This window comes from Bufo gargarizans, chromosome 2, assembly GCF_014858855.1.
Source record: "Bufo gargarizans isolate SCDJY-AF-19 chromosome 2, ASM1485885v1, whole genome shotgun sequence".
Taxonomy (NCBI): domain Eukaryota; kingdom Metazoa; phylum Chordata; class Amphibia; order Anura; family Bufonidae; genus Bufo; species Bufo gargarizans.
Window position 1 is genome coordinate 15,064,127 of NC_058081.1, and position 22,484 is coordinate 15,086,610.

The window sequence follows — 22,484 nt, forward strand, 5'->3', positions numbered from 1 at the left end:
TTAGCTGATATAGTGCTATAATCTTCTTTTTTTTTCTCATCTGAAGTTCAGATTGGAAAAAAATTACAACTATAAAAAAAAAGATTATAGCACTATATTAGCTAAATTGCTCTATATTCGTTTTTTTTTTAATATTCGCTATATTGCTATATATTATTGTTTTAGAATATTGCGAATATTAGAAAAAACTAAGTTATAGCAATATAGCGAATATAAAAAAAAATCGAATATAGAGCAATTTAGCTAATATAGTACTATAATCTTCTTTGTCTAATAGTTGTAAATTGAAAAATTTACAATAAAAATTTGAATCCGAAAATTCGAATTACGAAAATTTGCATATTACACAATCATTACCTTGCCAATTTTTTTTGTATATATCATTCCAAAGGGTTAACATACTTTTTCTTGCAACTGTATACATATATATTAGAGATGAGCTAATCAAATCTGACAAAGTAGAATTTGATCCGAATTTCAGGAAAAATTTGATTCGCAACGAATGCAAATTTCCTCACGCTTCGTGGTAACGAATCACATTTTTCCTAAAATGGCGGCTACACCTGTGAGTACTGAGGACATGGGGCAAGGAACTCTGGGAAGGCGGGATCACATAGATTTCCATGCCTGCATGCAGCCAATAAGCAGCTAGGCAGTACTGTGATGTCACAGCCCTATAAATACGGTGGCCATTTTAGATTCTGCCATTTTCCAGCGTTCTGAGTGCAGGGACAGACGTGAGAAGGCGCTAGGGACAGCAATTGGAAAAACTTGATTGTGAAAAAAAAATATATGAAAAAAATGCTTTATAAATGCAGGTAAAGGATAGGGAGGAATCATTTCACAGCATCTTAGTGCAGGGAACTTTTTAGTTTTTTAGTTTTTTTTCTGGTTAAAGCGTATAGGGGCGTATTTCAGTACTACAAGAAAAATATATACATACTTCACTGTTTAATTTGTTTCTGGTGAAAGCGTATAGGGGCATATTTCAGTACTACAAAAAAATATATATACGCACTTCACTGCTGCAGTTATTTCTGGTGAAAGCGAATTTCAGTAGTACAAGAAAAATATATTCTCAGCTCACTGTTAAAAAAATTTCTGGTGAAAGCATATAGGGGCGTGTTTCAGTACTACAAGAAAAATCTACACGCACTTTAGTGTTAATTTTTTTTTCTGGTGAAAGCGTATAGAGGCTTATTTCAGTACTACAAGAAAAATATATTCTCAGTTCACTTCGGCTGTTGTCTGTGGTGAAAGCGTATAGTGGCATTTTTCAGTACAACAAGAAAAATAGATTCTCGGTTCACTTCTGCAGTTATATGTGTTGAGAGCGTTTAGTGGCGTATTTCAGTACAATAAAAGATAAATATATTTGTCGCTTTTAGGGGTGTTTTAATTTGCTTTTAATTTATTTAGTTCCGCTACAAGTATGTCAGACAGAGAAGTGTCAAGCTATGCACAGAGGAGTGGCAGAGGCCTAAAGGTTTCTGGCGCAGGCAGAGATCGCTGCAGAGTAAGGGGGCATGGCAGCAGGAGTCACAGCAAGAGGCCTGAGCTCCCAGTGTCATAAACCAGCAACCCAGCTGTTCTTGATTGGTTAACTCGGTTATTCACTTCATCCCAAGTGACAACAGACACCCCCAGCCAACAGTCGGTGGGTTCGTCAGACACAACCCTTAGTTGGCATGGCCCGGGAGCAGGCCCTGTGCCCTCACCTGTCCTCAACCTGCCTATGTCCTTTGCTGTTCCATCACCCACACAAGTATTGTATGCCGTGGGCTCAGCTCCACTATACAGTGAGCACGTGCTACTAGAGGACAGTCAGCAGCTACTGCCCAGCCAAGATCTGGAGGAGACATCCGACGCTTCCTCTACTAGGCGGGCAAGTAGTGATGAGGAGAGTGGCGTGGGTGGTGGAGTTGTGAGCAGTCAGGCTCCTGACCCAGAGACTGTTGAGGAGGACATCAGTGACGTGCAGCCACTACTCGATGATGATGAAACTGATCATACTTGGGAGCCGGGTGAACAAGGGGCTTCATCATCATCAGGAGAAGAGGGTGGCAGCTTGACCGAGAGGCAGCGGCAGAGCCAGAAGTTCACTAGCATGGCCGGGAGTCAGCAGCGTGGCAGCAGTGAGGGGTTGGGAGCCAAACGGGCATGGGGTAGACCACCCGCTTTGCAGCAGCATACCTGCCCGGAGAGGAGTGGTGCAGGGGTTCACAGAAGCAACAGCTGTAGCAGTCAGTCAGTGCAGACTGGGGGAAAATCACCTACTTGACGGTGTAGCAGTTTTTTGTTATGTCACCGGAGGAGGTGAATGTGGCCATATGCAGAATCTGTGGGAAGAAGGTGAAGCATGGCCAGGGTGCCAATGTTGGCAATATGGCCCTGTGTCAACATATTCAGCGTCGCCATACAGTGGCCTGGGAGAACCATGGCTTCGATGTGGTGGTCCAGCCTTCCGCTGCATCTCTAAGTGGCAAGCACCTGGTTTCAGCTAGTCAAGGCTCCAGCACCTCAGCTGGAGGGAGCTGTCTGTCATTCCCATCTTCTGCTGGTCCAGATTCTCCTGCTCCTCCTCCTCGTCAGTCATTCCGTCAGCAATCGATCACCGAAGCGATTGACAAGAGATGCATCCAACGGCGCAGAAGCTGAACGTGCTCCTGTCCAAGTTGCTGGTGCTGCATTCCCTCCCTTTCCAAGTGGTGGATTTTGAACCTTTCAGAGAACTGATGTCTTGTAGCGATAGCCTTGCAGTTCACCCGGCGGTCGGTTCGCAGCAAACTTTGAGCGTTCGCGATCCGCAAAACATGAGAACATATGGCGGTGTTCTCGGGTGCCATGTTCCTTTGCATTGCGCTGATTTTTGACCAATGACATATCTATCAGGTGGCACAGTAAAGCCAATTGAGATATTTTAGCACATGGACACACACCCTACCCTATAACAGAACCCGATCTGGCTGCCGTTTTACATTCTGTATTTTGTCAGTGTAGGGAGAGGTTGCTTTGTAGAGCAAGGACAGGCTGTTAGGGACACCAAACGCTAGCTAATAGGGCCACAAAAGTCCTTTTAAGGACTGGTATAGGTGTGCTATCGATAGGTGTGATATACAGAGGGGTGTAATATACTGATAATATACTTTCTAACATATAAAGTATATTATAGTGCATTAGTACTGTGCAGCAGCTGTGTGCGGTTCTGCTGAGATACCACAGCTATATAGAGGGACAAACTCTATTGGAACAACTAATTGCAATGGGTGTGATATACCAGTTGCCCCCCAAAAATTCTTATTGAGGCAGGGGTGTGATATAAATATATTATACTTTCTATATAGTGCATTTGAACTGTGCAGCAGCTATGTGCGGTTCTGCTACAATACTGCAGCTATATAGAGGGACAAACGCTATTGGAACAACTAATTGCAACGGGTGTGATATACCAGTTTCCCCCAAAAAAAACTTATTGAGGCAGGGGTGTGATATACCAATAATATACTTTCTATATATAGTGCATTTGAACTTTGCAGCAGTTGGGTGCGGTTCTGCTGCGATACTGCAGCGATATAGAGGTTCAAGCGGTATCAGAACAACTAATTGCAATGGGTGTGATATACCTGTAAACCCCCAAAAAACTGGTTAAGGCAGGGGTGAGATACAGTACAGACCAAAAGTTTGGACACACCTTCTCATTCAAAGAGTTTTCTATATTTTCATGACTATGAAAATTGTAGATTCACACTGAAGGCATCAAAACTATGAATTAACACATGTGGAATTATATACAAAAAAGTGTGAAACAACTGAAAATATGTCATATTCTAGGTTCTTCAAAGTAGCCACCTTTTGCTTTGATTGCTGCTTTGCACACTCTTGGCATTCTCTTGATGAGCTTTGGTCTGAGTCCAAATTTGAGATCTTTGGTTCCAACCACCGTGTCTTTGTGCAACGCAGAAAAGGTGAACGAATGGACTCTACATGCCTGGTTCCCACCGTGAAGCATGGAGGAGGAGGTGTGATGGTGTGGGGGTGCTTTGCTGGTGACACTGTTGGGGATTTATTCAAAATTGAAGGCATACTGAACCAGCATGGCTACCACAGCATCTTGCAGCGGCATTCTATTCCATCCGGTTTGCGTTTAGTTGGACCATCATTTATTTTTCAACAGGACAATGACTCCAAACACACCTCCAGGCTGTGTAAGTGCTATTTGACCATGAAGGAGAGTGATGGGGTGATGCGCCAGATGACCTGGCCTCCACAGTCACCGGACCTGAACCCAATCGAGATGGTTTGGGGTGAGCTGGACCGCAGGGTGAAGGCAAAAGGGCCAACAAGTGCTAAGCATCTCTGGGAACTCCTTCAAGACTGTTAGAAGACCATTTCAGGTGACTACCTCTTGAAGCTCATCAAGAGAATGCCAAGAGTGTGCAAAGCAGTAATCAAAGCAAAAGGTGGCTACTTTGAAGAACCTAGAATAGGACATATTTTCAGTTGTTTCACACTTTTTTGTTATGCATATAATTCCACATGTGTTAATTCATAGTTTTGATGCCTTCAGTGTGAATCTACAATTTTCATAGCCATGAAAAGAAAGAAAACTCTTTGAATGAGAAGGTGTGTCCAATCTTTTGGTCTGTACTGTATATACCTATGATATATTTTCTATATAGTGCATTTTAACTGTGCAGCACTTTTGTGCAGTTCTACTGTGATACCGTATAGAGGGACAAACGCTATTGGGACAACTAATTGCAACGGGTGTTATATACCAGTTGCCCCCCCCAAAAAAAGTGATTGAGGGGTGTGTTATACCTGCTTCCACAAAAGACTGATTAAGGGTTTAGATGCTTCTACCAAATATTGATTGAGGCCTGCAATATACCTGCTTACACAAATACTGCTCTTCTCTAGGGACTTCGGCACAGAATCATTTTGAAAATGACACGCAGAGGAAGAGACAGGCGCTTCCGCAGGGGTGGTAGGGGTTGGGCAGGTGCACCAGGCCGGAGCCTAAGTGGGAAGTTGGAAAAGGCGCGTGCAATTACTTCAAAGGACGCACCAGAGTTGGTTAAGTGGCTCACTCACCCTTCCGCTTCAGCACCCTCCTCACTCTATGCTGTGTGCACCCCCAAATCCACCACTACCATCCCCACCGCCATAGCCCCCCAACACAAGTCAAAGGAATTATTTTCCTATCCATTCCCTTACCTGATTCTTGACATCGGATAAGAAAGAGGAGGTAGCAACAGCCGCCACCCAGCGGTCTGATGACAGTACCCAGATCAGCCCAAGGAGGGAGGTCCACACTGTTGCTGCCTACTCCGAGATCTCAGATGTCAGTGGTGGTGAAGGTGAGGATGATGACGTGTCAATGGACATCACTTGGGTACCCAAAAGAGAGGAAGAGGAGGGGATTTTAGAGAGAGAGACGGAGCAGCAGAGAAGGAGAAGAAGGAGGAGAAGCAGGCACAGCTTGCAGGGCACAGGAGGCAAAAAGCAGACTGTAAATGTATCTGGAGCTAGCCATCAACCATGCACAGTCACTTCTGGCGCTTCCAGGACGCTGGAACATGGCTCAGCAGTGTGGGCTTTTTTTAACGTGTCAGCTGCTGACAATAGTGCTGTCTGCAGCCTGTGCTGTCAACGCAGGAAAATCTATGGCCATTTTAGAAGATCTTACACGGCCATGGCTCGCCTTGCTGACGTTCAGCGGCGACACTACTTGCCCGTCAGACTTGTGGTTTGTGACAGCCCGACGTGCTGGAACTCCACCTTGTATATGCTTGATAGGCTGCTCCAGCAGCAACATGCCGTTAACGACTAGAGATGTCCCGAACTATTCGCCGACGAACAGTTCCCGGCGAACATCGCTTGTTCATGTTTGCCGCGGCGGGCGAACATATGCAATGTTCGGCCCGCCCCCTATACGTCATCATTGAGCAAACTTTGACCCTGTACCTCACAGTCAGCAGACACATTCCAGCCAATCAGCATACCCTCCCTCCCAGACCCTCCCACCTCCTATCAAAAAGCAAGGACAGCATCCATATTAGATTAATTCTGAAGCTGCAGTGTTAGAGCAGGGAGAGTGCTGCTGCTGCTGAATTAATAGGGAAATCGTTAGCTAGGCCAGTGTTCTGATTCCACTCCTGTCCTCAAGACTCATCTGCTGTAAGGACAGCGTCCTGACAGCACCCCAAAAAGCGCTTTTTAGGGCTAGTACATCAGTCTGCTTTTTTTTCTTTCTCTTTCTATATATATATATTGCAGTTGCCTGCCCGTGTGTCAGGTCCACTGACTGTACTGTGCCCACTGCCAGTGCCCACCACTCATATCGGGTGGCACAGTACCTTGCAGATAAAAATGTAATTTAATTTTTTTCACTGTGATATAATTGCAGTTGCCTGCCAGTGAGTGTCAGGCCCACAGACTGTACTGTGTCCACTGCCCACCACTCATATTGGGTGGCACAGTACCTTGCAGATAAAAAAGTAAAAAAAAAAATTCTCTAATATAATTGCAGTGGCCTGCCAGTGTGTGTCAGGCCCACAGACTGTACTGTGCCCACTGCCAGGGCCCACCACTCATATCTCGTGGCACAGTACTGTACCTCGCAGATAACAAAGTAATACAATGTTTTCTCTGTAATATAATTGCAGTTGCCTGCCAGTGTGTGTCAGGCCCACAGACTGTACTGTGCCCACTGCCCACCACTCATATCTGGTGGCACAGTACCTTGCAGATAAAAAAGTTATAAAATGTTTCTCTGTAATATAATTGCAGTTGCCTGCCAGTGTGTGTCAGGCCCACGGACTGTACTGTGCCCACTGCCCACCACTCATATCTGGTGGCACAGTACCTTGCAGATAAAAAAGTTATAAAACATTTTCTCTGTAATATAATTGCAGTTGCCTGCCAGTGTGTGTCAGGCCCACCACTCATATCTGGTGGCACAGTACCTTGCAGATAAAAAAGTTATTTAATTTTTTCTCTGTAATATAATTGCAGTTGCCTGCAGTGGCCTGAGTGTCAGGCCCACAGACTGTACTGTGCCAACTGCCCACCACTCATATCGGGTGGCACAGTACCTTGCATGCATAGTACCACTAATCTATAAAAAAAATGAAAGGCAGAGGCAGGCCACCCCGCAGGGGCCGTCGTGGTGCTGTGATTTCCTTTGGCCCTAGAATAATGCCAGTGTTCAGAGGCCACGTACCCTGAACTCGAAAAGTTCTGAGGACATAGTTGACTGGCTAACACAGGACACCCAATCTTCTACAGCATCCGCTCGGAATCTTGACGCACCATCCTCCTCCAGCTCAGCTTTAGGCACCTCTAAAGTTACCACTCGCCCGCCTGCCGCCACCACCAACACTAGCACCACAGCCACTTCACTTGATCTGTCAGAGGAGTTATTTACACATCAGTTGGAAGAAATGAGTGATGCGCAACCACTATTGCCAGAGGATGTAGATAACAGGGATATGTCTCAGTCAGGCAGCATTACACAGATGGACGTACGGTGTGATGATGATGATGTTGTACCTGCTGCTGCTTCCTTTGCTGAGTTGTCAGACCCGGCTCCAGTTTCATAGTCTTTCCTCACCAAGGTCCTCAGCCAAGCGCTAGAAAAAGCGCTAAGACCGGTCCTAACTGAACTGGCGGACATCAAGACTGAAATCTCCCAAGTGGGGCACAGAGTGGAAGCCCTAGAGCAGGCGACGCAAGACCTCAATTCACATGCCAATGGAGTGACCGAATGTCTCAGTGGCCACGCTGAAGAACTTAACAGAGCCTTCTCACTACTAGAGGACCAGGAAAACCGTAGCAGACGGCGCAACATCCGCATAAAGGGCCTCCCCGAGTCTTGGGCAGCTGAATCGCTACGCAAAGTGGCCCTGGAGATATTTGCCGACATACTGGATTCGGACTCGGCCGCCTCAATAATAATCGAGCGCATCCACAGGGCGCTTAGGCCTCAACCGTAACCGAACGAAAGGCCGAGAGATGTGATCTGCGGCCTGCTGTCCTTTGTGGACACAGCGAGGGTAATGGACGCAGCCCGCACCAAAGGGAGGATTACATACGGAGACGCTGAAATTGCCCTGTATCAGGACATTGCCCCATCGACACTAGCGAAAAGGCGCATACTGAAGCCCTTGCTAGATTCGCTGAGATCGAAGAAGATTCCGTATACTTGGATGTACCCTTTTGGCCTCTCTATCAACAAGAATGGGAAACGCATCGTCATCCACACTCCAGAAGACTTGGATAAGGCGTGGGAATTGATCGGAATACCACCTATCGATATACCTACCTGACAATGCTCCCGAATCTGCCACTCCTGGAACCCTGGAGGAAAGTGCATTGTGTCAAGTCTGGGAAGGCGATTAAGCATCAGACGGGAGCCATGGATCTTCCACCATGAGGACATTCGCATCAAGATGGGGTTTAGTATCAATGGGACATGGGGGGGTTATGATGATGATCTCGCCATGTCGACTTATTTACCGCTCTGTGTTTCATCCGCACGGTTAGATGCGAGTAGGCACAGAGTGGAATACCTGGCCCTTGATCGCCAGATATGGGCTGCATAATCAAATTGCATTTCATTACTTTAATATGTATGTTTATTGCTGTTAGGTATTAATGTTTAGGTACTCTTGCACCAAGTTGACTTAGAGCTCACAGTTAATGGCCGCTCATTGATGTTCTAGAATACTTGCTCAGGAGCGGTGCTGCGCCTGTGGACGATGGATGCGCATGTGCCCATGTTAACCCCACTCTGCAATCCTTGGAGAGTTTGGGTTAAATGCTGGTTGGTCCTACATCTTGTCTGAACTCCACGAGCGCAGCATACGAACCATTCAGATTGTTGGCGGCATTAAGCGCATGGATACAGCCGAACATAGTGAACCTGATGCGCATATCTGTACTTTGCTAATATTGTGTGATAAGCATTGGTACCAGTAATATCGCAGCTAACTTAGCAATATCAAAGTGATACCCCTCAGACACTTGCGACTCCCACTCCTTAATCTTTCCTTGCCTCTGGTGATGCTGAAAATGGCAAAATTTTCAACACTAGGCATCCAAGGGTTAAATTCGTAGGTTTTGATGACCCTTCCCACGGTTCGAATATTAGATTTGCCCAACAAAGGTTGAACCTTAAATACCCATCTAAAGACTAGATATGCGCACGCCTGAGATTAGCTCTCATTCTCAAGGTACCTGGAATGCCTCCCATAAGATTCATAAGCGCATGAGCCTCCATCCCCTCACCCCCCCCCCCCTCCACCTCTTTACCCTTTCCACTTATTCCTATACTCCAGGTCCCACCTTGCTCTAGCAAGACCAAGAAATAGTTCAAAATGCATAAGTCACCATAAATTACACTTTGTGCATAGGCTGTGATGCTTGGGAAACACGTCCAGGCTAACTAAATAATTACGTTCACCCCCTAGCTATCTAACTGTTAACGGATAGTTTCTGTTGCGATAGCCTACCTACTGGTTTTGAACCCAGTAGCTGTTTGATTTGCTGATTGTTACTTCTTTCTTATTTCTTCTTCTCCCTCTCCCCCACTTTTCCTCTTCTTCTTCTATCCAACCAACCCTCTGTCTTGACTCACCCCCCCCCCCCCTCTTGACACCCACGCCAGATCCATAAAGAGTCTTATAAAAAGCTCAAGTAGCATTTAACTTCAATTCAGAAGCGAATAACATACCCTTAAAGATGACAGACATAAAGGTCGCAACATTCAACGTTAAAGGTCTGAATTCACCTCAGAAACGCAGCCAAGTTATGCTTGCTCTTAGGAAGATGGGCTCCCAAATAGTATTTCTGCCATGGATGCCAAAACGTCCGTTTGTGCATTGGTTTCACAGTGTCCAGCCTGCTTCTGCTTCCAAAGGAGTAGCTATTGCGGTCCATCAATCTATTCCCTTTACCATGATACAGCAACACGCAGATGCAGATGGTCACCTCTTGTTAGTTAAAGGCTTAATAGCAGATCAAAAATTCACCCTAGCTAACTTTTATGTCCCGAACAAGTCCCCTGTACAATGGCTCCTACAAGCCTTAGACACTCTTAAAATCTTTGCTGAAGGGCAGGTTATCTTAGGAGCAGATTTAAACCTAGTACTAGACCCAGCCATCGACTCATCCTCAGCTAAATCCCGAGTGGCACAAAGGCTTCTTAGTAGACTTCACAAGAAACTCCAGGATTTGCGCTTAATCGATGTCTGGCGAAGTCTTCATCCCACAGATAGGGACTTCTCCTTCTACTCGATTCCACATGGGACATATCAACGTCTGGACCATATACTAACTTCTTCATCTCTTCTTCCCTCTTTCAGAGCAGCGGACATCGGTAATATCACCATATCTGATCATGCTCCATGCTTGGCGTCCTTCACCCTCACTTCCCTACCGAAAAGAGACTGGTGCTGGAAGCTAAATGAATCTCTCCTATACAACCAACTCCATGCAGACCAGGTCAGGACTCAACTGATAGAGTACTTCGCACTTAACTCCTCCACACACAGCTCACAACCCATTGTATGGGAGGCCCACAAAGCGTTCGTCAGAGGCTGTTTTATTTCCCTAGGCACTAAAGTGAAAATGGAACAGCAAAAAGAATTGGATACACTCCTAGCAGACATAGCAACAATTGAGAGGAAGCATAAAGCCTTCATTGCGAAAAGAACACCAAAACACGTTGACAGAGCTCAGGCTTAAACTCCGAAGTCTTCTTAGCCATAGAGTAGCTAACCAAATGATGAATTTCCAGCATAAGGTCTATGCGCATGGTGATAAAGGAGGAAAGTTGATGTCATCCTTACTTAAGAAAGTCAAGAATGTCACGCACATCTCCTCAATTAAACAGCTGAGCGGCAATCTGACTAAAGACACCCCAGAAATAGCCAAAGCCTTTAAAGAGTTCTATTCAAAACTATACAACTTACACCAGATGGGTTCTATTGATGAGGAACTCCAAAGAGAGAACCGCATCAGAAACTTCCTAAACTCCCTTCATCTCCCGACTATCACACCAGAGGACTCAAATTACCTTGTCGGCCCGATATCGGCTCAAAACCTTCCCCCCCGGAAAAAGCCCGGGTCCAGTTGGTCTCCCCCTACTTTATTATAAAAAATGTCAGGACATCCTCATCCCTAGGTTTACCGAATTGTGCAATGCACTCATGCAGGGGAACTCTCTGCCTAAACAGACGCTTGAATCTTATGTCACTTTGATACCTAAAGAGGGTAAAGACCCCTTGAATTGTGGCAGCTATCGCCCGATTTCCCTCCTGAACCTGGATTTAAAACTATGGGCCAAGATTTTGGCCGGTAGACTAAGTAAGTTCCTGCCAGCTTTGATTGGCAATGAACAATCTGGCTTTATCCAGGGTCGAGAGGGAAAAGATAACTCTCACAGGATATTTCATGCTATACATATGGCACACAGAAAGAAACTACCCTTAGCCTTACTAAGTATCGACGCCGAGAAGGCGTTTGATAGAGTCAATTGGCTGTTCATGAAATTAACTCTCCAGCGCTTTGCCTTCCCAGATGCATTTACTAGAGCGATATTTACTCTCTATCAAAACCCATATGCCAGGCTGAAAGTGAATGGCACGCTCTCACCATCCTTTGACATAACGAACGGAACTAGGCAGGGCTGTCCCTTGTCCCCCTCATTGTTTATCTTAGTAGTGGAGTCGCTCCTGCAATTAGTTAGACAGACCCCAGAAATCTCAGGTGTTAAATATGGTGACAGGGAACTGAAATGTACTGCATTCGCTGATGACTTACTGCTCCTGATAATGGACCCGGAGAAAGGGTTAGATCCGTTAGTTGGGAAAATAGCCGAGTACAGCTCCCTATCAGACTTTAAAGTCAACCATTCTAAATCAGAGATATTGAACATCTCCCTCCCTGAATCCAAAACCACTTCCTTGCGGGCCCGGCTCCCATTTCATTGGACCAAAGGACCAATTAAATATCTAGGGATACTAATCCCCAGGAACATCAACGACCTATACCAACAAAATTATGCCCCTCTCTTGGGGGACATACAGCGTCTGTTACAAACATACAGTCTCCCTTATCTTTCTTGGATGGGGAGAAAGAACGTCCTGAAGGCATACGTCATGCCAAAAGTCCTCTATACCATGCAGCTGGTCCCGATCTGGCTTCCCAAATCATTCTTTAAGAATATGAAAAGTCTGTTTTCCAAATTTCTGTGGAATGGCAGGAAACCCAGGATATCACATGAAATTCTAGTCAGAAGCAAAGAAAAAGGAGGACTAGGCCTACCAGATGTTGCTAAGTACTATAAAGCGATACAGCTCAATAGATGGCTTGAAATGGCAGAGCCAAAAAGGCGTCCAGATGTTCAAGCCATTTGCAGTCATAGTGTAGGGAAAGATTTTCAAAAACACCTGTGGCTCCCAGAGAGGAGCGTCCTGAATGACAAGAATTTAGACCCATTGTTTAAAGGTCTTTGTGGAGTGTGGAGAGAAATGAAGGGACAACTGGCACCTGACCCATCACCTCTACTACCAGTGAGCCTCTTACCAGACCTTTTAAACCATGTCAACTTAGATAAACCGCATGTATGGAACCTCCTTACGTCGGTAAAGCTAGGAGACATTGCCCCGAATTTTGAAGACTCCATACTGAAAGCGCTACCGAGCTCGGCCACTGAATCCCCAGGTTTCTTCTTAGTCAAGCCGCATATTAAAGCTGTGTGTGGGGAGTTGACAGTGAAGTACCTTCTCCAAAGGTCCTTGACTGAATTCGAAAAAAGTATCTTGTCACCAGTCTCTGCGGTTAGGAAAGTGTCAAAACTCTACCCGGTGGTGGGAAGTGAGGGTGAAGCTCTAAAGCCGGTGTACATCAGGGAGTGGGAAAAAGAGTTAGATAAGGTTCTGACGGCTACTGAAATAAAACAGATATTAAGAGGTTCTCATGGTTTTTCTAGATGTACCCGTCTACAGGAGAACCACTTCAAACTCCTATCAAGGTGGTATAAAACCCCTGACTTTCTGTACAAAAGAGGCCTGTCGTCCAACAGGGAATGCTGGAGGTGTGGAGAAGGCATAGGGTCCCTGTCGCACATCTGGTGGAACTGCACACTGATCCAGCCCTATTGGAGAGATGTAGAGGCTCTGATTAGGAAACTTACAACCCCTGATTTTAAGCTCACTATAGAATTAGTAGTGCTTGCGCTCCCAACGCCGCAATACTCCCCCTCAAAAAAGGACTTAGTCTCACATATCATAGCAGCAGCTAAAACATTAATTCCCCTTCACTGGCTTGATACCAACCCCCCATCCGTACATGAAATGTCAGCTAAGGTGACTCAAATCTGCAGATTTGAGGAAATGTCTAGCTGGATCAATAGGACACATGATAAATTTGCACAGACATGGAACCCTTGGAGATCTTTGGCGCAGGTGGGCTCTAACAGTTCAGACATAACAAGCTGAGGTCCTAGATAGGGACATTGAAAGGCCTCTCCCCTTCCCCCTTCAATCCCATCCTTCCTGCCCCTCCCCCCCCTCTCTCTTTTCTTTCTTACACTCTTATCCTTTTTTCTTATTTCTCTTACAACTCTATTTCTTTCGTAAGTTCAAACATTATTTGACGTTTTGTTTATGGCTGGACTGAGAATGACATTAGAACACTGGGGAAAACAAGAAAAGAATATACACCCTTTCCTCCTCTGGACTATAACTCTCAATAGCCAAGTTGCTAAGTTATACAATTGGTCACATGTATGTAATCTATGCAACTCTAATTATCTGCTATTGTATGATGTATGTACCTGAGCCATAACTGCTTATTTTGTTATGTCAATCCAATGCAATTTGGCTTACTTGATTATATGAAAATGTGAAAATAAAGAATTGATAAAAAAAAAAAATATTGGTGGCCAGTGCGGCCCCCCTCCCTTCATCCCCAGTATTAAAATCATTGGTGGCCAGTGCGGCCACCCACCCCCACCCCCCTATTAAAATCATTGGTGCTAAGTGCGCCCTTCCCCTATTAAATTAATATTACCCAAACACCGAACCCGAACCCAAACTGTTACTGAAATGTTCGGGTTCGGGTGCCGAACACCGTAAAGTTTGGTACGAACCCAAACTTTACAGTTTGGGTTGGCTCAACCCTACTGCTGATGTTTGTTATACCCTATCACACATAAGTACTTGCTTGAACATGCTTGTAGGAGGATAGAAGTCTTATCAATATTTCCATTGAATATTGGGTCCCTATTTTTGTCCTGTGTATTTTATCGCCTATGTCTATGTTATTATATGTATCTTTAATAGAGAAAAGTGGACAACCCCTTTAATTGTTGATTGCCAGTTGCCACCATAAGTTAAACATTGGCAACTTGCCTGCAAGGAAGCTGTAGGATCTTCGGTTTAGTTATGTTTAAAATAATGTATGGTTGCATGCAAGGATGAGAAATATATAGGGAAATGGGTAACTTCTGCATGTTTTGTAAATCCTTGGACAATTCCACAAGTCCTACTGTTATGTATAATAAAGTCTGACTTGGTGTAATTTGGACTACACGAAAAAAACGCTATTGCAGTGGATATCCATAGGGGAAGAATTAAGCAATATAATAAAGAACACCTTCCCAAACTAAAATATACCCCTTTTATTGAATATACTTAAAAACTGGCCTACAGCCTGACTACATATGATAAGAGGGTCAACAAAGCACATATACAACACAAACTATGTAGTCATACTCAGTATTAAATATACAAATGTTTGCTCAGGGTTACCTGAAATCACATAGGGTAAGGTAGACAATATAGTCACACTCAGTGCAGAAGATACTCACGGTCAGCTGAAATATCAATAGGCGAGATGATTCTCAACTAGGTGATCACTCATCACTAGTGAGACCACATGGAATAAACAAGTGAAAACTATGGTCGCACTCAGTGCAAAGGTACTCAGTATTTACTCACGGTTAGCTGAGATGTCAGTAGGTGAGATGATACTGAACTAGGTGGTCAACCAGCACTAGTGAGATCCGGGATGGAAAAGGGGCAGTGATGTTGACAGGTCCTTGATGGATGTTGTTCAATAGGTCAGGTCACCCTTGTAGAAGATGGTAAAGAATGAATGCCCTACCAAATTCCCTATGTCGCCCTAACTAAACTAAGCCCAGAGACACCCCTTGAAGGTAGGAGCTCCCTGTCCTCGTACCTAACCTGGTATACCCTGTAATACCCTACCCTATAAAATACTGAGTAGAGAGCATAGAACTCAACACACTAACATATAAACAGAAACGACAAACAGTTCCCAACATTACGTTTCCCCAGCCATTGTGTATTACGGCTGGTTCATCAGGGGAAGAGGAGGATGATGCTCCAACAACAATATCTCACAGTGGAGATTTTCTATGAGACACTACAGGAACAGGAGCACAGATGTAGGCTAGAGATGACCGGCGTCCCCATGCTTGTATCAAACTTAGAGCCTTATAAAGAGTCCACCTCTAATAGGTCCCTCCCCCCTACAGCTTTCCCCCTCTCATATCTGCAATGTTACAAAGTCCCAAATTCTAGATAGTAAACATCTGCTCAATTGCCAATAAACTGTATATAAAACTATATCAAAGAATACCTTCAAGATAGTGTACCACCAACATTCCATGAAGACGCTGGTTTGGAACGCATATGCGTTCCACAGACCGGATGTGACGGTTGGTGTAATTTGGAGTATAATTATGCTGCTTTATTGTCTTCTTTCCTTTTCAGACAAATCTGACTATGGTCACCGAGTTTTTCCTCTTAGGATTCCCAGGCAACCAACTTTTAAGAAGCATTATATTCCTTCTGTTTCTTTTGGTGTTTGGAGCAACAATATATGGAAATCTCCTGATCATCGTCCTGGTGTCCACCAGTAAGAACCTCTACACTCCAATGTATTTCTTCATATCACAACTGTCCATCAGTGATATCTTATTAACCACAAATATTGTCCCCAACCTGCTCCACATTCTACTGAATAATGGAGAAACAATTACTTTTATAGGTTGTATCACTCAGTTTTATTTTTTCAGTGTCTCAGAAGTATTTGAATGTCTCCTCCTCACAGTGATGTCTTATGACAGATATGTGGCCATCTGCAATCCCCTCCGTTACACTTCTATTATAACAAGTGAATTTTGTGTGAAATCAGTTGTTTTGAGTTGGGTTTTGTGTTTTTTTGTTTCAATCATTGTCACCATAACACCATCAAAGCTGAGCTTCTGTGCATCAAATATCATTGACCATTTCTTCTGTGATATTGTTCCCTTAGTGGAAATTTCTTGTTCTGATGCCTTCATTGTCCATTTAGAGATGTATTTATTAAGCATTGCTTTAATTATTGCTCCTAGCACAATAATTATAAAATGTTATGTGTGTATTATTGTTGATATCTTAAGGATCCCATCCAGTACTGGTAGACAGAAGGCCTTCTCCACCTGTAGCTCCCACCTCATTGTGGTCTCCATATTTTATTGGACATTGTTCAGTGTTTATGTTTTCCCAACAAACGGACAATCATCAACCATCAGTAAAATCCTATCCCTGCTATATACTGTATTTACTCCTTTGGTCAATCCTGTTATATACAGTTTAAGAAATAAAGATATTAGGAAAGCCATACAGGGAACATTTTATCTACATAGCAAAAACCAGTAAACAGAAAACTTACAGGTACGGAGCTGCAGGATTTCCTAAAGCAGCTCTGTCACTTACATACTCTAATGGTGGCAGTCCATGTCCACTCCTTCTGGGGGTGGGAATGGCTGTCATCTCACTCTCCAGCAGTTGGTCTAGACCTTTCCCAGCATCCCTCTCCTCTAACCTAGCAGGCCCAGCCCCCAAAGTAGCACTGATCCATCCACCTCCATGTAGACTGAGACCTGTTTGTTGTGCACACTTCTTTTTGCTCTTAAAGGCCCATCATTCACCATGCCTGAGCAATAGGTTCTAGTAGCTTAGGTTATTTGCCTGTCCATGTACCAACTTCTGCTTGATTTATGGATTTTACTCTTTGCTTCCTGACTTCTGCTTGATCTCTGTACTGAACCTGAATGTCTCTCCTTGACCTTGGGCTGTTTAATGGATTGCACAAAACTCTGCCTGCCATGACCTTGGCTTGTCCATGATTATGGTTTTGTCTGATCCCTTGGTGCTCTGCACCGGTGTCTATTGACTCTCTTGGGTCAACAGTCTCTTGAACATTGACTGCTCTATGAGGTAGCAGCCTAGTGGTTCCCTTGTAGTGGAGTCCAGATGCTTGTTTAAAGGGTGAAGAACCTTTAACCACTTTCCGTCCGCCCATAGGATATAAACGTCCTATGGGTGGACCTCTATTTCTGAAAGAACGTTTTAAAACGTCCTTTCAGAAACAGCAGCTGCACGCTAATCGTGCAGCTGCTGATTGGGTTGCCCACTGTCAGTAACAGCAGGGCAACCCAGAGAGAAGGCAGGGACAGTGCCCCTGCCTTCCGGATCGCTGCAGACACAGAGCGCTTGTGACCGCCGGGACCGGAGAGTGCAGGAGCTGTGTGAAGTCTTTTACAGACCTCGATCAGCCCTGCATTGAGGCTGTACAGCGCTGTATTGCGCTGTACAGCCTCTCTGGGGGGTGCATTTCCACTGTAACTGGGGCTACTATGTCAGCCCCAGTTACAGGAGAAATCAACAGTAAAAAAAAAAGGAAAAAGTGAAGCAAATGTCCCCCAGAGCTCTTGTATGACCTTATGGGGGACGAAAAGTGTAAAATAAAAAAAAAAAAATAAAGGGTTGAAAAAATAAAATAAAAAAAGTTTCACATGTAAAAAAAAAAAAGTCCCCAAGTAAGGAATAATTATTTTTTTTTAAAAATAGAAAAAATAAAATATACATATTTGGTATTGCCGCGTCCGTAAAAACCAGCTCTATAAAAATATCACATGACCTAACCCCTCGGGTGAACACCGTAAAAAAAACTAAAAAAAAACTGTGTCAAAACAAGCAATTTTAGTCACCTTGCATCACAAAAGGTGCAACACCAAGTGATCAAAAATGCGTATGTCCCACAAAATGGTACCAATAAAACCGTCACCTCATCCCGCAAAAAATGAGCCCCTACATAAGAAAATCTCTCAAAAAATCAAAAAACTATAGCTCTTAGAACATGGAGACACTAAAACATCATTTTTTTGGGTTTCAAAAATGCTATTATTGTGTTAAAGTGAAACAAATAAAAAAAAGTATACATATTAGGTATTGCCGCGTCCGTAAAAACCAGCTCTATAAAAATATCACATGACCTAACCCCTCGGGTGAACACCGTAAAAAAAAAACTGTGTCAAAACAAGCAATTTTTGTCACCTTGCATCACAAAAGGTGCAACACCAAGTGATCAAAAACGCCTATGTATCACAAAATGGTACCAATAAAACCGACATCTCATCCCGCAAAAAATGAGCCCCTACATAAGAAAATCTCTCAAAAAATAAAAAAAACTATAGCTCTCAGAACATGGACACATTAAAACATAATTTTTTTGTTTCAAAAATGCTATTATTGTGTAAAACTTTAATAAATGAGAAAAAGTATACATATTAGGTATCGCCACGTCTGTAACAATCTGCTCTGTAAAAATGTCACTTGACTGAACCCCTCAGGTGAACGCTGTAAAAATAAATAAATAGAAACTGCTAAAACAACCAATTTTTTGGTCACCTTGCCCCATAAAGTGTTATAATGAATGATCAAAAAATCATATGTACCCAAAAATAGTACTAATAAAACTGGCACCTTATCCCCTAGTTTCCAAAATGGGGTCACTTCTTGGGAGTTTCTACTGTAAGGTGCATCAGGGGGCTTCAAATGGGACATGGCATCTAAAAACCATGTGGAGTTCCTTTTCTTCTGCGCCCTGCCGTGTGCCCATACAGCAGTTTATGACCACATGTGGGGTGTTTCTGTAAACCTCAGAATCTGGGTAATAAATATTGAGTTTTGTTTGGCTGTTAACCATCGATGTGTTAAAGAAAAAAATGGATTAAAATGGAAAATCTGCCAAAAAAGGGAAATTTAAAAATTTGATCTCCATTTTCCTTTAATTCTTGTGGAACACCTAAAGGGTTAACAAAGTTTGTAAAATCGGTTTTGAATACCTTGAGGGGTGTAGTTTCTACAATGGGGTCATTTATGGGGGTATCCACTATGTAGGCCCCATAAAGTGACTTCAGGCCTGAACTGGTCCTTATAAAGTGGGTTTTGGCAATTTTCTTAAAAATTTTAAGAATTCTAAACTTCTAAGCCTTCTAACGTCCTAAAAAAATAAAATGACATTTCCAAACTGATGCCAACATAAAGTAGACATATGGGGAATGTTAAATAATAAATATTTTATGAGGTATCATTTTCTGTTTTAAAAGCAGAGAAATTGAAATTTAGAAAATTGTGAATTTTTCAAATTTTTGGGTAAATTTGGGATTTTTTCATAAATAAAGGTGAAATATTTTGACTCAAATTTATGACTATCATGAAGTACAATGTGTCACGAGAAAACAATCTCTGAATGACTTGGATAAATAAAGGCTTTCCAAAGCTATTACCACATAAAATGAGATATGTCAGTTTTGCAAAATTAGGCCTGGTCAGGAAGGGGGCAAATGGCCCAGATGGGAAGTGGTTAAACATCATTGTTACATCATTTTTTTTTTTTTTTTTGTGTACCCATAGAAATGAATGAGAACATGTGCAATCTGCAAAAAAATTTAGATTGGACACAGTTTTAAACTACGGTCGTGTGAGTCTTTGGCAAGATCTAGACTTTTTCTGTTACACTAAAAAAGATCAGCCTGAAATCTCTGTCCATAAGGGATGAATTAATAACGTATTATCACTATGAAATCACTGCAGGCAAATGAGTCAAATTATTTTTCTTTCATTGATAGATGCTGGGATTTCAGACCAATTTTCAAGCTACTTTTTTCCTCCAAGGAGTAGCATGAAAATGTCATGCAAATAAGATAACCGTTTAAGGTCACGGTCATATTTCATCTTGGCTCTTTCATTTTTCTTTTCTACCTTCCAAGAGCCAATGAAAACAATTTCTAATGTGCTTTTCTCACAGGAATAGTTGTGTTGAAGGGGAAACGCCCTGGGCAGTCAGTGGCTGCCATATAGGTGCTCACGCCAACACACAGCGGGGTGAATTTCATAAGAAGCCAATGTGCCTATTTGCATATTTTCGATGTGTGAGAGGAAACTCACGCAAACACAGGAAGAACCTGCAAACTCATTGCTGTACTGTGTTTTACATTCACAAATCCATATGTGGGACAAGTTATGTTTATTTAAAGGCATTATTTATTTTACTATAGCTTTTATTAGAAAATAGGATTAACAAATATTTGTAGGGTGAAAAAAATCGCAATACCATCTTGGTATTTTTTTTATTTATTTTTTTACAGAGTTCCCCGTGTGCTAAAATAGACCTTATTCTGTTACTGTGAGTACGATTATGGCAATATAAAATTTATAGGGTTCATATTGTGGTTTAAGGTTTTTAAAAAGTAAAATTGCTAAAACAAAATTCCTACATTTTTTTTGTCTGATATTCTGATATGATATGTTACAATTCTGTTCAAAGAGATTTTTTATTTTTTTTTGGGGGGGGTGTAATTTTTACTGGTACCATTTTGTAGTTCATATGACTTTAAGGCCTCATGCACATGGCCATTGCCGTATTGCAGCCCGCATACAGTTTCACTTAAATGGGTCCGCAATTTGGAGATTAGGTGCGGTTTGGAAAGGATCACGGACCCATTCAAGTTGAATGGGTCTGAATCCATCCCGGCCGCCGTGTGGATGTTGCCAGTTCATTGGGGAACGCAAATTGAGGTCCCCAAAGCACGGAATGGCCGCACAACGCCCATGTGCATCAGGCCTAACAGCTTAAGGACCCAGGATGAGAATGCTCATCCTAAACGGACAGTCCTTTCCCTGCCCCATGTACGGTGCCGCGATCAGCATTGTTGATAACACTAATGCCGGTAGATTAACCCCTCATATGCTGCAGTCAGCGCTGACCCTGGCATATGGGAGGTTTGCGCTCCCTCTCTTCGTCCAACGGGTACCAGCGCTGGGGTTATGGAAACCTGATGGTTGCCATGGCAGCACCAAGCTTTTTTTAAAATCGTTTGGGCCCGGTAGCTACGAAGACCTATGACAGTTCAATACAGCACAATACAGATGTATATTTTGACAGCCTACATCACAAAAAGTGTAATACCAAACGACAAAAAGTTGCATGTACCTCAAAATAGTACTAATCAAACTGTCACCTCATACCACAAAAACTGAGCCTGAAAAAAAAAAATATGGCTTTTAGATTAAGAAGACACAAAAACATGATTTTTTTTTTCAAAAATGCTTTTATATGTCAAACTGAAACAAAAGAAAAATTAAAGTAGACATGTGATATTGTCACGTCTATAACAGCCTGCTCTATAAAAATAGCACGTGATCTAATCTGTAAAGGGAACACAGTAGAAAACAAAAAATAAAAACTGTGCCAGAACAGCCATTTTTTGGTTAGCTTTAGTGTTGAGCGACTATACTCGGCCGAAGAACAGTTTGGCTCGAGTATCGCGGAGTTCAACCAAACACCTTGTGAGTTTGAGCGCATTGGTCGAGTCAGTCCATTTAAATCTAATTTAGCCTCTATTTTGATGCAGAAGATTGCTGTACAGTGAGGGTATCCCGCAGTGTGAGTCCGTGGCTTAGGAGTCCCTGCTCTGACTCCATCTACAGTCAGGTCCATAAATATTGGGACATCGACACAATTCTAACATTGTTGGCTCTATACACCACCACAATGGATTTGAAATGAAACGAACAAAATGTGCTTTACCTACAGACTGTCAGCTTTAATTTGAGGGCATTTACATCCAAATCAGGTGAACAGTGTTGGAATTAAAACAGTTTGCATATGTGCCTCCCACTTGTTAAGAGACCAAAAGTAATGGGACAGAATAATAACCATAAAAAAAACTTTTACTTTTTAATACTTGGTTGCAAATCCTTTATAGTCAATTACAGCCTGAAGTCTGGACACTGGGTTTCATCCCTGGTGATGCTCTGCCAGGCCTCTACTGCAACTGTCTTCAGTTCCTGCTTGTTCTTGGGGCATTTTCCCTTCAGTTTAGTCTTCAGCAAGTGAAATGCATGCTCAATCGGACTCAGGTCCGGTGATTGACTTGGTCATTGCATAACATTTCACTTCTTTCCCTTAAAAAACTCTTTGGTTGCTTTTGCACTATGCTTTGGGTCATTGTCCATTTGCACTGTGAAGCGCCGTCCAATGAGTTCTGAAGCATTTGGCTGAATATGAGCAGATAATATTGCCCAAAACACTTCAGAATTCATCCTGCTGCTTTTGTC

General features: G+C 43.1%; 1 protein-coding gene across 1 annotated transcript; it reads left to right on the forward strand.

Moving 5' to 3' along the window:
* Nucleotides 1–550: 550 nt before the first annotated feature.
* LOC122925478 (olfactory receptor 1468-like) lies at nucleotides 551–18,300 on the forward strand (the record flags this gene model as incomplete). The annotated part of the gene is made up of 5 exons (XM_044276835.1): nucleotides 551–565; nucleotides 7,620–7,993; nucleotides 10,368–10,506; nucleotides 15,807–16,701; nucleotides 18,269–18,300. Coding segments are annotated over exons 1-5 (1,455 nt in total), but the record flags the coding sequence as incomplete, so codon positions are not given.
* Nucleotides 18,301–22,484: the final 4,184 nt, after the last annotated feature.